This window comes from Poecilia reticulata, chromosome 21, assembly GCF_904066995.2.
Source record: "Poecilia reticulata chromosome 21, P_reticulata-male-v2, whole genome shotgun sequence".
Taxonomy (NCBI): Eukaryota; Metazoa; Chordata; class Actinopteri; order Cyprinodontiformes; family Poeciliidae; genus Poecilia; species Poecilia reticulata.
The window spans coordinates 15,672,090-15,690,538 of NC_088850.1; the positions used below are offsets into that span (position 1 = coordinate 15,672,090).

Sequence of the window (18,449 nt, forward strand, 5' to 3'; positions counted from 1 at the left end):
TTAAACTTAAACTAGAAATAATACTAAAAAAAACCCCAAACATATAAACTATCTCCAGACTGCAAGCTCATCGTCTCTTTCTTGCATCTGGACAGTTGATTTCATCACCAGATTTTCACACCTCCTTCAGTCTCCTGAGTAGTGGGCTATTAACAACATCTTGGGCATCCTGACATCGTCAGAGGATAAAAAGGGACCGGGAGACGATGCTTGTTTGAAGTATTGATTATCTCCTCGTCCGTCTCGTCTGAAAAGCTGCTGCTGTTCACTCCTTTGATCATGTGCGGTCATTGACGGTCACTCTGAAAGTCCTCATCTCCCTCTCAGTAACGCCAAATCAGGGCAATGGTTAAAAAGTAACCCACACACAATAAGAAACACAAACAACTACAATTTAATTTTCGCCTCTTGATGGAAAAAAAAAACAACAAAGCTTTTGACCATGCCTTTTCTGGCTGTTAGAAAGCGTTGGGGATTAGTGTAAACATCAGCCTGTCTGCGTATTACACAACTGCATGATTAGGCCAGCGGATGAGATGCATCGAAGAGAACTTGTGTTGTTGACTGTGGGACGGGAGTAATCGTTGCTGCCTCCAGGCACAACCAGTTGGAAACTGGGTGATTTCTCACTGACTTCACTCGGCGCCGAAACTGACATTTTATGTTTTGACAGAAATCACCCGGGCTGATGTTAAACAGTAGATCTTGCTGGATTTCATTTTAACTTAAAACAGGAAGACAGAAATTATTTGAGGAAGTTTTGCATTCTCAGAAGGGGATGGATTTTAAGATATCAGATTTCAATACGTTATGTGAGACGCTGTTCTTGGTGTCTTCGTTTAGTATAATCCAGATTATCCAGAAGCTAATGGCTAGTCCAGATTTACAAAATAATCAGCGGTTTATGTAAACAAAAGTTAATCGCATAACAGATGGAGGTTGGAAGTGGCGTTTGCTAATAATTTTCCTATGAGAAACATGCTCAGAATGAAACATGCAAAGCATACCGGATCAGAGTAACTACCCAGTAGAAAAGATCAAAAGGAAATAGCACTCAAATTAATTAAAAACAAAAGTTACAGGTTCCCAAAGTCGTTTTCCTTCGTCTGTTTATACACTCAGTAAACGAGAAGCTGCACTCACCACAATGTTTGCAACATTTGCCATCTATGACAGAATTTGACTGTAACCCATGCCTGACTAAGAAATCTGAAGTTGTTTTCTGATTTGCAGCTTCCGTATTGTAGCTCACTAGTTTTAGAGGATGAGGGCATCTAAATTATCTCAAGTTCAGAAGTGTATTAGGGCATTACGTTTGGTTATGTGAGGGTACTATTGAGGTGTTGAGGGACAAAACTAACCGATACTTAGTTTTGTCCCTCTCTTGGACTAACAATTCGCTTCATCTTTGTTCATGCTAAAGACGCTAAAGGGAGACGCCGCAAGCGATCTGCTGCAGATTTACCAGAGCCTCACTTCAAAAATCCCGAACTACCCAATACGGTTGTTTTGTTTCTGTTGAACCATTCAATAAATTTCACTCTCTTTCTCACACTCACACCCGCCACAGACTTTCATAAGCCCAAAGTCCATGAGAAAAGAAATCCAACCAAAACAAAAGCCTTCATCTATCTGGAAGCAACAGTGTGAGCGGTGCCAAATCCTCCTCAGAGCATAACTGTTTAACTGCCAGTTAGGAAGGCCGACGAGCCACGAGCCAATCAGATTTGTCGTGAGCCGGGCAGACCTGTCGGTGCACCTGCTGATTCCCAGGCCTCCTTGCCAGTCTCAAAGTAGAGTGAAACCTAGAGTGATACTGGCCGTATGCCAGAAGAAGAGTTGGTAGATGACTTCTGACACAATTGCTTATAGCAGGGGATCCTGGGAGATCTTCAGTGAGAAGATGAGAGAAAAAAAAAGGTGACTAATCATGAGAAGTCAGGGAGGAGGAGGATAAGTTCACTTAACTCATGGGAACCTAAAACCTGTCCAACATGAGCTATGATGATTGCTCAACGAGGGTATTGTGCCTGCACAATGAAAGCGACTGTGTTTGCATCATGTGTGAGTGTACTTTACATTCATCTCAACCTTTTGCTTATCATCACATGTTGTGTTAAAGGTGTTCGAAAGCCATTCTGTTGAGTCTTTCTCGATAAAGAATCGAAAAATAATTTAATTGCACAGCAAAGCAATGAAAAGTCTTCCAACCTGTTCTCACACACACATAGACCGAGGCTGACTGGAATGGCTGGATTTCATTTATTTTATTCACTATAATGTTTGCTAATTTTACACGATGAACTTGATTCTTATACCTCGCATGAGGTCATCGACTCAGACACACATAAAGCCGAGTTAGCCGTTCTTTTGAAAAGCAAATTTGGACAAAATGTCATAAAAAACCCAAGTACAGTTTTGGTCTGAACTTAACTCTCTCTATCGAAACTGACGCTAACAAAGGAGGAATTAACTCCGGTTAAGCTAGTGACCGTCCATTAGTACCCCGTCCTGTGCTCTGGTTGAACGTAATCTTTTCCTGTTTTTTTTTTTACAGAAAACACCTAAATTCATCTGGAGTTGGGGATGTAAAGCAAGTTTGCTGCGACACGTCTTGCAAAACCGGTCACTCACTTAGTTAATGTAAACTAAAAGGTAGAAAGCAATATTTAGGAGTGGTTAGAATAAAAACATGTTTAGCTAAGTAAGCTGTGGTGTGCTAACTCGTTAACTGCTGGTTCCTGACACCATCTTCATGCAAATAAATGCTTTGACCAGTAATCACAGAAACACTCTGACTGCAATCTTCCAAATGCATAACATATGAGATCAGAGAAATGAATGCTGATTCATGTTTTTTCTTTTTTCTGATCGACTCTACCAAGCGATTCATCAGTCAAGCCTTTGTGCCTCTAGGTTTCTCAGCTTTTCTTAAATCCATGCTTGTTTTATTTTTGCTTTTCTTCATTGTTAAGTTTTGTCCCTAACCAGTATCCACCATGCTTTACACAAATGATTCTGCTCAGCATGAGTACATTATCGGCACTTGAAGCTTTCTACACACTTGAACAGTCTACCCCAATATTTTCAAAACAATTAATAGAAACATGCCTTATGCATTTTTTGAGGTATCAACAGTTGCCTAGCAACAGTGCAGCCAAGCATCCCTCCTGCTGATGTAATTTAAGACCTCTCTACGGGTGCTGGAGAATCATTTTTTAGGAGCTAAAAAAAGAACCAGTCTGATATTCTGAAAAAAAAAGAAAATCTATCCCAAGCAGATCAGAAACCCAAAGCAAACTTTATTACACACTCATAATGATGTTTATATATTTATATCCATATGTTTAAAACTTTTTCATTTGAATAAAAGGCCACATTCAATCTGATATCTTAACCATTTTAACCAAAGGTCACGGCTCTTTAGCAGCATGATCAGATGCTGCTAAAGAGCCGTGACCTTTGAGAGGCGACTCAAAGTTCACTGCTCCAACTTGTGACAGCGTCAGATGACCAAACATCAGCTCCCGTGTGTGACCTCTCCAGACAGGGTCAGAAACCGGATGTCCCGCGTTCACCCAAGAACAGCCGAAGTTCAGACAGAGCCCTGACACACGAGCACATGATGGAGGGCACACTGACTAACGGCAAACATACGGCCGCTGTACCATGGCTGAGCTGGTGTTTTTGTCCTCTGGCTCACTTGTGACTCATCTTCACCGCACAGCTGTCGTGTCCTCCAAGCACTTCACGACCCTTCTCAGCTCAGTCTTTTCCACTTTGCGTCAGCAGAGCTCAGTCTTTAAATGACCATAATGGACCCTTTAATCTTTTCAGCCTCATATTCCTAACAGACCACCGAAGAAGTTTATTGTTAATGACAGAAAATGACTTAACCTTAAGACAGTCTCTCATGGCTTCGTCCCTTTGTAATCACTTATGCAGACAAAAGCACTTGGTAAGAGATTGCCGCTAACACCCGTCGTGCGGATTGCCATAAAAACCAGTCAGACGTTACTGGTCATGTGACAAGACTTTCAAAACACAATTCAGAAGGCAATTTGGCTGAATCCCATTTAGTACATTTACTCTTTCCACCAGCCCTTCTAATCCCCCAGTTCCTGGGGAATAAAAAATGGGACACTCCTTCAAGACCAATAAAAATGTAAACATATGGAATAACAGAAGTCCCACCCCCACCTTTTTTTTTATTATTTGAATTTAATTAAACAATATACATTAATTTGTATCAAACTACACTTTCTACTGATTGGTTTAAAAGTAAAACATTTTAGGTTGAGATGAAGATATGAAGTGATAGACAATAATCAGTTACACTAAATTTAATATGTCATAAAAATGTAACTCTTTCATGCATAGTGCCTGCTGCAGTAGTCAGCCATCTAGAAGCCTTTTTTTGTGTGTGTTTCTTGTGAATTTTTATGTTATAAATGCACACGGACCCCTGAAGTGGACACTAGGGCATCATACAGTACACTGTCAACTGCCAGCCATTTTTGTTAAAGCTATTATGAGAGACAGACGAAAAAGCAACTCATTAATATCCAGTCCCTTTTTCTACTGTAGAGGACTCGTACAGGTAAAAAAAAAAATGATATTGTGACATCAAGTAACCCTTAAATACTAATACTATTGTACTGATGTATTCTACAAATAACTTTGTATTTGGAGAAACTTACAACTGATCATCTAGAAAAAAAGCCTGGAATTTCTTTTATTTTCTTTTTTAAACCATTTTTTTCCCTACCTTTTTTTAATGCCTTAAGAAAATTAACAAAACCACTTTGTGGGAAAAAAAAATCCTAAAAGGGTTAATTTAGACATAACAGAGGTGCCTTAAAAATGCTCATTTGCAAGCCTGGCTACTTTATTTTCAAATGCTCTCCTGAGAAATTGCCTGTTTTAGGGGCCCTGACACCACAAAACAGCTGCTTCACTTTAACTTTTAGAAATGTTTGATTAAGGGCCAAGAAGTAGAATGGGATTTATCCTTAGTGAGGTAACTACAAACCAGTCAGCTTTATAGTTTTCCAAAACTGAAAACCTGTAGAGAAGAGGGCGAGTATGTTTCGTATCAGTCATTGCTATCAGACATGACAATTACAAACTGCACAGTTGAGCTGCAACACCAACGACACACAGATTTACTGTAAAAGGCTTTTTGTTTATTGTTTTTTCCCATCATGTCAATCTGAGATTAAAAGCAAAGGAACAGGATGGTTTTGAGATGACAGTGATGCCAAAAATGTAACAAATCATAGTTTTAAAGCTTGGGAGCTTTTAAAACCCAGTGCCCCACATAAATATAAACTCACTAGTAAAGCTATGTAAAAGCCCTTAAGATGAAATAATATTTTATTGCAGTTGCATATTTTCTCACAAAAAACGCACAACAAAAAAAATCCATCCATTAGCTTGACATCATTCATCTTTATATTTCATCTTGCCCGCAGTTCAGAAAACAGACCACACACAAAACATTACATGTGGTGCATTGCAACACTTCTACTTCATTTTTTTTTATGTTGTTAGAACGTCAATCGACTGTCAATAAGTTATCTGTGACTTCCTGTTTCCTTGGGTGGTAAATATAACGTTAAATGCCGATTTCTCTTATCCCTCCTTCAAAATGGGAAAGACGAGAGAACAGGTCTTCATAAATCAGGAAATGGCCGCAGAAAAACAGCTCCATGTCTATGCCTGCCAATATCCGCAGTCATTTATGAAAAAGCATCAAACATCTGGAACTGTGACAAACAAGGCTGGACTATCTTGCAACTTTGCACATTGAGGAGGGTGTAAGGGAGGTGAGAAACCTCGCAAAAGAGATCTGCAGAGAGTTTTCCCTGTAATATAATGCAACTGCATAACAAAATTAAGTCATTTTAAGGTACTTTACACATTTCTACATGTGGTGCCAGTCAGCATGGCCCCGCACTTGTTTAAAATAAACAAACATCAAACTCACTTCCACAAGAAGCATAGTAAAGCTTGTATTTATATAGACATATATGTTCCTCATATTATAACACTGGAGTGCAAAACTTTCAAAAAGGTTTTTTTTTTTTTTGAAAGGCGTAAAGTTGAAAAGTGCCATTCAGATCGAGGCTATTGAGTCTTTTCTCTGCCTGTGCTCACTGGGCGTCAGAGATCAGGAGTGTATTAAGCTAATAAACAATGACGGGTGATTTTTAAAAGGGAAAAAAAAAAGACTCCTGCAGTGCTTTGCTTTTACAAATGCACATTAAAGAGACAGAAAGCCAATGGTGTCTGCTCTTCTGAACCTTTATACCTCAGACAAGAACCAGTTCTCATCTTAGCCAAAAGATTAAAAAGGGAGTGACATTACTTTTCCTTTAAATGAAAATATTTATATATATATGCTTTTGTTGTGAATCATAAAAATCAGATCAAAATACAAGAGTCAGGCTCAGCAGGTGTGTCACCTGGTTTCCTGGAAGAATAAAAAAAGCCCGACCAAACCAGCCGGGGAAGCTTTCACAAACAGGTAAGAATGCGGCGCCTAATTGTAGCCGGTACATAAAAATAAGGCATTGTTGCGAGAAAAGTGAGAAAACAACACCCATTGGCCAGGACACAGAGTCAGTCCCGACACTTTCGGTTTGTAGCCAGTAGTAAAGCACAGCATGCAAATTCGCTGTTTTGCTTTTTTTTTTTTTTTTAATATACTGGTCTGGCCTCTGCAGCTGCATCTCACAAAGCCTCAGCTCAATGTACCATCTCTCTGACGTATGTACAACACGAGTGGTGGACACACAAAAAACAGCATGTGCAAACTCTGCTTCTCCTGTCGACTTGGAACAACTATGTGAATATGTATCAATTTGGTAAGTGTGACACCAATCACAGGCTGGGGATGTCCCCGTATCTACTTGGTTAGTTTATAGTACCGTCCACCTCTCTATCTACACTAGGCATCAAAGAAAAGACAAGCCAACTTTACTGACAAACGACGGCACGAATCTAATGCATGAAAAGACGAGGAGATACACGACTTAAATAAATAAAGAGTCTTCAAAGAACTGAATTCGAAAAGAGTTCAGATGAAGCAGAAGAACTTCTTCCAGCTGCACCTCGAGAAAGCTTTGGTGCGCCTGTCGGAAAACCTCCTTTTCTTTCCCTTGCGCGTTTTGTTCTTGATGGCGGCGAAAATAGCCGCGTCAAACGCCTCCTTCAAGTTCTTCTGCGTCAGCGACGAGCACTCTATGTAGTCCGTGGCCCGGATCTTGTCCGCCATGCTCCGGGCCCGCGAGCTCAGCACCGGCTTGACTTTGCACTTGTCCAGGTCGATGAGGACGTTGACGTCCAGCAGCCGGTCCAGCTGAGTCCCGACGAGGATGATGGGCGAGGACGCGTTGTGGGCCCGGATGTCCGGCACCCACTTCTTGGTGATGTTGTGGAACGAGTCGGGATCGACCATGCTGAAGCACAGGAGGAAGACGTCGGCATGGGCGTAGGACAGAGCTCGGAACTCGTCAAACTCTTCCTGCGTGGCAAACAAAGAGGCGCAGAATTGCTTTAGTATCACTCAAGATCTCTAGACACGACCGGGGAAGCGGCACGCACTGACTCACTGGATGTGAGCGGAAAAGATTAAAATTCATTGAGAAATCTCGCTGCTGAGTCACAAACTGGTTTCATCAGAGGATGTCAAGGTTTTCATGCATGACACCTTGAAACGATAAAAATCAGCCTAAAAAGCCCTTTGTGCTTTTTACACGCAAGAAAAGTAGCCAGTTTTATGCTTTGAAATTATAAAGTAACATCAGCAAACAAATAATCACATATATTAATATTTGTTAGGATATCGTGTGTATGTGTAAATATATCCAAGCATGCATTTCCATTGGATATTGCTGTCCAGCTTCGCTTTTAAAAATTAATTCAGATAATTTCATAGAAGGCAAATAACTTTGGTCTGACATGATAATAAAACAAACACATTAACAAAATTGGAATAAAGTCTAAGAATTGTAACATAAAAAAAAGATTTTTTTTTTAAAAGTACTGTAGATTTTGTTTTGTAAACATATGGACTTAGAATCCCATTGAAAATAAAGGAATCACAAGATTGTCCCGTTTATGCATCGAAGCTTCGTGTTCCTTCAAAATCGGCTGTGATGAAACTCAAATAAATGCCATTGGTCGATGTGTGGCTGAAGTTCTTATTTTTGATTCATTTAATGAGTTAAATGCATCGAAATATAAATATTCTATTTTGACCTGCCGTTCAAAGATGATCAAGATAAAATGGGCAATTTCCAATCTGTGGCTGGTTGATTGATGCATCTTCATTTATAACAATAGCTTGTTTAAAATGATAACATCAAAACTGCTGATGTGTTACCCCTTACAAAAAGTATCTACATTCACAAACCCAACTTGTCTGACAATTCTGGTGCTCTTTGGTGTCCCCTATTGGTTCGGAGGCTCTATGCAGCTTCTTAGTTTACTTATGTATTTGACTGATTGGTTGTTAAACCGCGAAAAGACAATATTCCAAAGTGTTCTTTAAAAGTGTAACTTTAAGTGTCTCAGACAATATTAACAAAATCTACATCGTTCAGTGTTAAGTAATGCTGGAAACGCATGTAAAAGAAGAATCTTACCTGTCCAGCTGTGTCCAGAAGTTGAATTTTTACTGGAGACCCTTCCACTTGGACCTGACCTGTTGAAGAGCAGTAACACACTCAATTAGTCCCAACAACAGACCAAAAATGTCTTAGTGGGAGATTAAAAAAAAAAAAAAAAAAACTCACCAGAAAACACATCAAACCCCGTCTGCTGATACTCCGCCGGGTATCCGTTGGAGATGTAGCTGATGATCATGCTGGTCTTCCCCACCGCTCCGTCTCCGACCAGCATGCAGCTGATCACATCGGGGTCCAGCTCGTCCTCCCGGGTAAGCCCGCAAGCTGAAGGGACTCGGGACTCGTGGTAAAAGTAATCCATTTGGGGTGGCATGTCGAGGTGAGCATTAAAGTTCGGGGCGCCAACTCTTCTGCCTCCCCACCTGCCTGCTCGCTATGGTTTGAAAGCAGAGTGTCGCTGCAGAGTTAAAGCGCCTGTGTGCGTGTCCACGCCGCGCATTACTGCTGTGACTGAAGGGACGCGACTCCCTCGGCGTGATGCGCAGCAACAAGTGTGGGAGGCGCCTTTCTTAACGCGACCTTCTGCTCCGACAGGGATACGATTTGCATAGACACTCCCACGATGATAAGAGAGCTTCAAAAGAGCTCTAAACAAAGAGGTTTAGCCGGGGTTGCGTTTCAAAGTCAGGGTTAAAATTGCATATGATGATTTATAATTTATGTCCTCTACATGTGGAGACCTTTTCACCTTTTTTTTTTTGTCTCGTAAAAAAAATATAAACTTCAGTGTGTTTTATTGGGATTTTATGTCGCACACCTACACTACAGTGCATTGCAAATTAAAATCTGCAAATTAAAATCTGATGTGGCATACATTTCTTTTAAGGTCTTTAAGTCTAATAACCATATTTTTTGTTTATTATTATTATTATTATTATTATTATTATTATTATTATTATTATTATTATTATTATTATTATTAATGTAAGCATACACAATCAACTTTAAAAAGGTATCATAATGTATAAATTATGTATTCCAACACATATGGAAAACCAAACAAAATTAAGCAAAAAAAGAAAAAAACACAAATAAATAAAAAAATAAACAACCCAAAATGAATAGAGACTTTAGCGGGACAACTTGAATATATAACCTCAAAACAAACAAATAATAATCCTTTCAAAAAAGTAGTCATTAAAGCATAAAGCATTTTTTTAGTTCACAAAATGATACCCCTAAATAAAACCCATTAAAATCAGTTGCTTCCAGAAGTCACATGATTAGCAGCAACTCTCTCCATTTGTCAAGTGAAGACCTTCAGGTTTGTTTAGTGCACAAACAGCACAGCAAACGGGTCATGGGGGAAAGTTTAGGAGAAGATAAAAGGAAAGTTTGGTGATGAAATTACAGTGAAAAGGAGAATTACAGGAAGAAAGTCAGTATCAAAAGAAAGACAAAATAAGCTCAGCTTCCTGTTTGGCATAAGCGCTATGGAAGATAGTTAGACTGGTTGGATGACTCTGAAGCTCTTAACGCCTATAGTCAAGATTATTCCTGTGACAAAAAAGTAATACACATCACTCTGAATAGACGGTGGTAACAGTGAAATATAGTGGTGGCAGCATCATGCTGTGGTGCATGAATGGATGAGGGTTTAACGTTATCAGAGTTTGTGGGAAAATTGATGGACACATAATGCAGCTGGCCAGGAAATCGTCTCTTCAGGGAGTCAAAAAACTTGAGACTCGGGGTGAAGATTCACCTTTTAACAGAAGAACAACTTTAAACATGCATGCACACAATAGAACGACAGATCAAAGCATATGCATGAGTTAGACTGGCCCATTTAAAGTCCATACCTGAATCCATTTAGAAAACTTTGGTAACAATTGTGTATTGCTTTGAAAGCAGACGCTCTCAATTCACGATGGCTGAATTTAAATTATTTTGGAAAACTACGCGGGCAAGATTTTCCGTCCTGCTTCAGTTTTATTTATACTCCATGTTGCGTTGACTAAGCACAGAAAACCCTCCACATTGCTTGAAGTTTTTGATTGTAATGTGACAAAATGTGAAAAAAGTTGTGAACATTTTTGCAAATCACTCTAAAAGTCCTTAAAATTGACCTTTATTTGGCCTACAGTAAGATTCAAAAACAGAAAAAAAGAGATATCTGCACATTATACACAAATCATATACACGACTTCATGTCTTATTAGTTAATATACACTTAAGGGTTTTCTAGCTTTGTTTTTTAATATCTCAATACACACTATTCTAATCTAAACTAAGTGCGCCCTCTGTTGGTCCAAGACAGCACTACACCCACATTGATCACATGATTCCCCGATCACCTGACTCTGAGGTTTCGCCTTGTGTTGTGCAGTCGGAAGCTATTTTGGATGCTATTTTTGCACGAATTATTTAAACGTACTTTCCCCCAATGCCTTTGAAGTTTACGTGAACATTTTGCAGCCTGCTGTGCGTATTTATTTTCAATTTAGATACAAATTGAGAAATAGGTTAGCTGAACATTTAATTGTGTATGTTGCCAAAGCTAGCTAGCTAGCTAGCTAATGTTGACCATCTAAATTAGTAATTTGCAGGGCGTAAAATAAGTGTTCCTCTGCTCGTTTCATTATGGCTTCTATTCTTGATGAGTATGAGGATTCTCAAAACATCAGGCAAAGTTCTCAGCAACACAGCCGCCTGAGCTCTGCTAACATCGGGCTAACACATTCAGGTAAGGTTTCCATGCTCTGTCTTTAGCTAACGAGGAACCAGTGAATTAAAGAGCACTGCATTGCAAAACTACGTTCAAACCAAGGCCTGCAAAGTTGAAACGCTGCTCTTTTCTCCTACCCAAGGCTTTGTGAACGTCAGACTGGAGGAAGAAAAGCCAATATTCAACAAACAGAGGATTGACTTTACTCCACCTGAGAGGATAAATCACTTGTCAGTCTGCAACAACCAGCTCTGCATGAGTCTGGGAAAAGACACGTTGTTGAGGTAAAAAGTCCTTCTTTTTTAAAATCAGTGGGGTTCTGTGATGTTTTCGTTTAATTATTTCAAAACAAAGGCTATATTTTTTTTTGTGATCATTCAAGGTGTTCTGCTGATATTTGTCAGTTATTTGCCATCCGAGTCAAGCTTTTGACAGTAATGTTTTCGGTTCTGCTCAGGATTGACTTGGCAAAACCAGATCAACTCAATCAAACCGAATTAGGAAGGAAAGACGACAGCAAAGTGTACAAGCTGTTCCTGGACCCGACAGGTAAAATTTTAAAATACACACGATTAAGTGGTCCAAAACAATAATTTAACAACATGTTGCTGCAAAAGTATTCTGAACTCTTGTACTTTTTAAACATTTTGTCCAATTAAAAGCACACATAATACATTTTATTGGAAATTCGTGCAATAATGCACCACGAACAAGTGCATAACTGTGTCCTCATAAGATATTCCTACCTTTTTACAAGCAGAATTGGTGCATTTGTGTTTAGTCCCAATTACTCCAAAGATCCAGAAAAGACCTTCACCAAAGATTTTTGCTTATTATATTTGTTGTCGTTACTGTGCAGCTGTAAAAACGGCAAGTTACTACGTCACTACACCTTTCTGCACTTTATTCTCGTTTTTCAGACGTGTTGTTATTCCAAACGCACAAGCTTCACACACACCATAATTTATCACAGTGGTATGATTACGAGATGCATAAAACCAACAGCTAAATCCTCCTCTGTATTTTCCGTCCGCAGGCTCCCATCTGCTGATCAGCCTGAACACCAGCGAGTGTCTGTACCTCAACAGGAACACCCAGAAGGTGCGCAGTCTGTCCCGCTGGAGAGGTCACCTCATCGAGAGCGTGGGCTGGAACAAGCTGCTGGGCAACGAGACCAGCACAGGGCCCATCTTGGTTGGCACCAGTCAGGGGATCATCTTTGAGGCGGAGATCTCTGCGAACGAGGGCAGCCTGTTCAATACCAACCCGGATCAGTACTTCAGACAGGTAAGTGTTGGATTGAAGTTTCCCTTTAGTTTTTTTTTTTTTTTGCAAATGTTTATATTATTTATTCCTCTTGCATGTGACTAACTGCTTACTTGATTTTGCCTTGTGGCAGGTTCACTCCCTGGAAGAGGACGGCAGGCCTGCACCAGTCTGCTGCTTGGAAATAGAGCGAAGCCCAGAAAACAAGTACTTCATCATCGCCACCACCCGCAAGCGCCTGTTCCAGTTTGTGGGTAAAGTGGCCGAAGGGTCGGAGCAGCAAGGTCTCAGCACCATCTTCAGTCAGAACCAGGACCTGCTGCCCAGTTTCCAGGAGTTCCCAGTCAACATGGGATACAGTGAGATTACCTTCTACACAGCGAAACTTAGGAACTTCCCCAAAGCGTTTGCCTGGATGATGGGTAATGGCGTTCTCTATGGCCAGCTAGACTACATCCGGCCTGATTCCCTGCTGAGTGACGTCCAGGTAAATATCTGATAGACGGTTCTACCTGTTTAAGATTAAAGGCTCCCACACACATGACAGTCAAAATCGGTTGTCGTCGACGTAGACGCGTGACGAAAATTTCAAAAATCATTTTATCTGGCTGCCGAACTCGACGCCAGGCACTGGTCGAACTGTTCCAGAAGAACTTTGTGCGAACTGTTATCTGATTGATCAGAAGTTTGTTGCCATGTTTTATGGGGAAATGCGTTCAGTTAGCAAAGTTGATATTTTCCTTCAACTCGTTCACTTTCTCTATCCGGTTTTTGTGTCGGCAGGACACATGAATACTTTTGAGGAACATTTAACTTGTGACGAATTATGTACATTTGAGAAATTCTTCACTGTATGACTACTATAATAATATGTTTGGTGAGTGATTAGTAACTCCTGGATGGAAATTGTAAAGTTGTTAACTTTGTTAAAATTTCCATTCAGGAAGAAGCTGAAGGTAGAAATGTGTGGCGCTTATTCTGTGACAGTGTCATAAAAGCAAAATAGAGGATACAGGGAGAGAGGGGGAACCATGACGTATAAAGAAAGAGGAGGGGTCTCCCCACACTGGTCCGCCCTGTTGTCTGAAAGGTGTGCGCGAATACAAACGTACTGAATCCATGCGACTGCGCGTTGCCTGTTCAGCTTCAGATGAAGTATGTGCTAATCTGCTAATCTGTTCTCTTACCACCAATCAGGTATGGGAATACACACCGGATATCGACATTAGCCAGAACAAACCCATATCCATTGTGCTGACACAGTTCCACTTCCTGCTGCTGCTTCATGACCGAATAAAGGCAATCTGCACTCTGAACGGACAGGTGGTGTACGAGGACGTGTTCCCAGATAAGTTTGGTCCCCTTAAGAGAATGATCAAAGATCCGATTGGTGGGTTGGTATGGATCTACACGGAGCGAGCGGTCTTCCGATATCACATCCAGCGCGAGTCTAGGGACGTCTGGCAGATGTACATGAGCATGAACAAGTTTGACCTCGCCAAGGAGTACTGCCGCGACCGTCCCGAGTGCATGGACATGGTGCTGGCTAAGGAGGCCGAGTACTGCTTTCAGAACAGGAGATACCTGGAAAGCGCCAAGTGCTACGCACTCACTCAGAACTACTTCGAAGAGATAGCGCTCAAGTTCATCGAAGCGAAGCAAGAAGAAGCGTTGAAGGAGTTCTTGCTGAAGAAACTGAACAATCTGAAACAAAGCGAGAGAACGCAGATCACCTTGCTGGTCACCTGGCTGACCGAGCTCTACCTGAACCGACTCGGGCAGCTGGAGAGCGACGACAACAGCCTCATCTTCCAGGAAACCCGAGATGAGTTCCGCCAGTTTCTGAGCAGCTCCAAGCACAGGGACTGCCTGTTCAACAACCGCAGCACCATTTACGACCTGCTGGCCAGCCACGGCAACGTGGACGACATGGTTTACTTCTCGGTCGTCATGCAGGACTACGAGAGGGTCATATCCCACTACTGCCAGCACGACAACTTCAGCGCGGCCCTGGACGTGCTCGCCAAGCACTGCGACGAAAAGCTCTTCTACAAGTTCTCGCCGGTCCTCATGCAGCACATTCCCAAGAACGTGGTGAATGCGTGGATCCAGATGGGCAAGAGGCTGGACCCGAAGAAGCTCATCCCGGCTCTGATGAACTACAGCCAGATGGGCAGCGCCCAGCAGATCAACGAGACCATCCGCTACATGGAGTTCTGTGTTTACGAGCTGAATGTCACTGAGGAAGCCATTCATAACTACTTGCTGTCACTTTATGCAAAGTACAAGCCAGACTCTCTGTTGCAGTATCTCAGACAGGCGGGTACTCACCCCTCAGAGATCCACTACGACCTGAAGTATGCACTCAGGCTGTGTGCGGAGCATGGCTTTCTTCAGGCCTGTGTGCTGGTTTATAGAATAATGGAACTGCACGAGGAGGCAGTGGATCTGGCTTTACAAGTAAGTGATGCTCCTTCTTGGTTTGTTAAAGGGGGCTTGTTATGTAAAATTCACTCGCTGTACTTTATTGTAGTTCCATTTGGGTCTCAACTGTTTCTAATAACAACCCAAGCACTGAAAGAAAAACACCCAAGTGTTTTGTTGTTGACTTACAATGAAGACACTACTTGCTGCATTCTTGTTGGTCGTGTATGAGGCTCCACTTTTGCTTTTTAAAGATGTACATAATTACGTATTTGTTTGGAGTCATTTTCATGTGCAAGTGTAAATGTTGAATTGGGGGGCGTGGCCAGCAGCAGCTTATTTGGATTTAAAGAGACAAGAGGCCCCAAAGGAACCGAACTGATCAGAAAATCTCACTATTTAAGAATGATTTTGTGAAAAAAATGAAATGAATGTGTTTTGTACAGCCGATAGACCTATCAGAACCTGTTCAAGGAAGCATAATAGGTCACCTTTAATGCTCGTACAGAAGTTCCATTTCTTCACATGCTTTGAATGTGGTTTTAGAAATGGGTTTTCTCTCTTCTATAGGTTGACGTGGACTTGGCCAAGTCCTGCGCAGATCTGCCCGAGGACGACGAGGAGATGAGGAAAAAGCTTTGGCTGAAGATCGCCAGGCATGTGGTGCAGGAGGAGAAGGATGTGAAGAAAGCCATGAACTGTCTGTCCAGCTGCAACCTGCTCAAGATCGAAGACATCTTGCCTTTCTTTCCAGATTTTGTCACCATCGACCACTTTAAGGTCTTCATTCATGATATTTTGAACATTGTAGCAACAAAACCAATTCTGTGCGACAGCCTTTGCTCAAGAAAATAAGATGTGATTTTAAGAAATGATCAGCTTCCGTGGGATGTGGCTGATACGAAATGACACAGCAGAGTATATTTAGGAGCTTTGCTTACAATCTTTTTAAAATATCACAATGTTGAATATATTAGTTTTAGAAATGCAATCCTTTTTTTCAGGAGGCAATCTGCAGCTCCCTGGAGGAGTACAACAAGCACATCGAGGAGCTGAAGCAGGAAATGGAGGAAGCCACGGAGAGTGCTAAACGAATCAGGGAAGACATCCAGGAAATGAGGAATAAGTACGGCGTTGTGGACTCCCAAGAAAAGTGTGCAGCATGTGACTTCCCGTTACTCAACAGGCCCTTCTATTTGTTTCTGTGTGGACACATGTTCCATAACGACTGCCTGTTTCAGGTAAAAACAGGTCTAAACTTCCTGTTTTTCCAGTCGTAGTACAGCTGTAGAAATGCTTTATACGAAGGCTTTATAAACTGAGAGATCTTTAACTTTAACCAGTAACGTTAATATAGCAACCGAGACGTGACTTGTTTTGCGTATTTTGTTTTCCTACCATATAGGAAGTGACCCCTCACCTCTCAGCCTTCAAGCAGAATCGCCTGGAAGAGCTCCAGAAGAAACTGGCTGCTACGACACAGTCCTCTAAATCTCGCCACCGTCCCGCTCAAAAGGAGGAAGGGGACACAGCGAGTCTGGGAAAGGGCGTCGGGGCAACGAGCCGTGAGCAGATCGTATCGGACATCGATGACATCGTTGCGTCTGAGTGCGCGTATTGTGGCGAACTGATGATCAAATCCATCGACAAGCCTTTCATTGATCCGCAGAAATTTGAACAGGACAAAGCCAGCTGGCTGTGAAGGCGTCTGTTTGAAAACGAAGATGCAAAAGCCTTTCTTTTTTGTCTGTGAAACCCGTAGGACCAATGAACTCGGTAGAAGACGATATTTGCCTGATTGCCTGTTGGTAGTGCCTATTCTGATTTACAGAATCCTTGCTTTTTTGCTGTCAGTGTGTCAGTCTGATGGAACAAACTTTGCACTTTGTATATAAGTATTTAATGAGCGATCGTCAAGAACTGACTTTGTGAAAGATGATGCAAGACGATGTAATATCAAATATTTGCAGTCAGTACAGTACATTGCATAAATGTGACGATAACTGCAGCTGTCACCACACAATACAAGTTTTAGCTTTTAGCATTACGTCGGGTGGTTGTTTGGCACTTAAAACATAACACACAACAGCATCTGTGTTCGTTCTGTTTCTTGGTCTGTAATAATTTACTATCCAGTAACTGCGGAAAATAAACTGTTACTTCATATTAAAGCCATTTTGGGATTGAATTGCTGCAACATCAAGACTTGAAGGTTTTTTTTAGGTTGAAAAAATTTGGTTTAAAACTGATGAAATGTCAAGACTCGTTTTAGGCCGAGGGTACAAAATTAAATGCACATCAACGTGGCTATAGAGGGAAATCTCTGGAGAAAGCACAGTATGAGCAGCAGGCAAAGGCAAAGATCCAGAAGTGTTTGATTTTGAGCTCAAATTTGTAAAATTCTAAGTTACTTGAATCTGAAAGTAAATTGTACCATTTAGATACCTAAAACATGAGCGCTCTTCTTAAATTGTACTTATATTTAAGGAAAATGGTTAAATGACGAGCAATAACTTGTTTTCTCCAACATTAAATTTATTGCATAATTATAACAAGCTGTATAATTAGTTGGATCACACCTGCAAGACTTTTCCAGTTCATAGATAAATCACACTAGTAGACACATAGTATTTACAACTAGTTTGTGTGTGTGGGTGTGTATATGTAGAATTATTTTTGTGGGGAATACTGAAAACAAAAAAACAGTTTTAAGCTATTCTTAAAACAGAAATATCTTTATGAAATCCTTTGTTAAGAAGTTTATCTTAATTTGTTAATGTGCGCTTGGGTTTATTCGCTAGCTTCCACTGGCATGCCTTTGTGTCCATTTTGTATAAAAAAAAGTTTTTTTCACCACAGACATTTTTGTACTTTTTGGAGATGCATCAAAAGTATTTCATCTGTATAAAAATGTATCTTTTGAACTGAATATGATAAATTTAAAGATTAATGCATCCAGTCAGCCATAATCACAACAAATAATGTAAGATTTGTTGTGTTTTCTGGGAACAAGCATATTGTACATTACAGTTATAGAAATGAAAGACACGTTGCTTTATTTTACTAAAGCAATACTATGGAGGGTTTTTTCTTATTTTATTTCGTATTTTAAAACAAAATCCGGTTTATTCACTCTACCCTAAAATTCTTAAACGTTGCTGCCTCATCTTACCAAAAACGGAGTTCCCTGGTGGTGACGAAAGACGTAGTTCGGCAATCTTCGCAGAAAGCAGACACTATCAATCGAGATCGGAAATTCATCGTCCTGCTTGTATTATGCATATTTATACGACTTGCAATGTCATATGTGAGAGCAATATAACATTTTTTAACTGTAAAGAAATCTTGCTAATTTTTTTGGTTGCTGGTGTTGGCTCAAATATACCGGTTGACTCTCG

The 18,449-nt window shown here is 40.8% G+C and overlaps 2 protein-coding genes across 2 annotated transcripts; one reads left to right on the forward strand and one right to left on the reverse strand.

Annotated features, from left to right (window-relative positions):
• Nucleotides 1-5,164: 5,164 nt before the first annotated feature.
• Nucleotides 5,165-9,366, reverse strand: rhov (ras homolog family member V). The gene is made up of 3 exons (XM_008398413.3): nt 8,802-9,366; nt 8,652-8,710; nt 5,165-7,528 (listed from the first exon to the last, which is right to left on the reverse strand). The coding sequence occupies exons 1-3, from the start codon at nt 9,004-9,006 to the stop codon at nt 7,082-7,084; spliced, it is 711 nt and encodes a 236-aa protein (XP_008396635.1). The 5' UTR covers nt 9,007-9,366; the 3' UTR covers nt 5,165-7,081.
• A 1,589-nt stretch (nt 9,367-10,955) lies between these two features.
• On the forward strand, nt 10,956-17,248 carry vps18 (VPS18 core subunit of CORVET and HOPS complexes). Its single transcript, XM_008398412.3, has 9 exons — nt 10,956-11,379; nt 11,504-11,645; nt 11,819-11,910; nt 12,398-12,648; nt 12,761-13,114; nt 13,825-15,087; nt 15,622-15,831; nt 16,056-16,292; nt 16,457-17,248. The coding sequence occupies exons 1-9, from the start codon at nt 11,277-11,279 to the stop codon at nt 16,751-16,753; spliced, it is 2,949 nt and encodes a 982-aa protein (XP_008396634.1). The 5' UTR covers nt 10,956-11,276; the 3' UTR covers nt 16,754-17,248.
• The last annotated feature ends 1,201 nt before the right edge of the window (nt 17,249-18,449 follow it).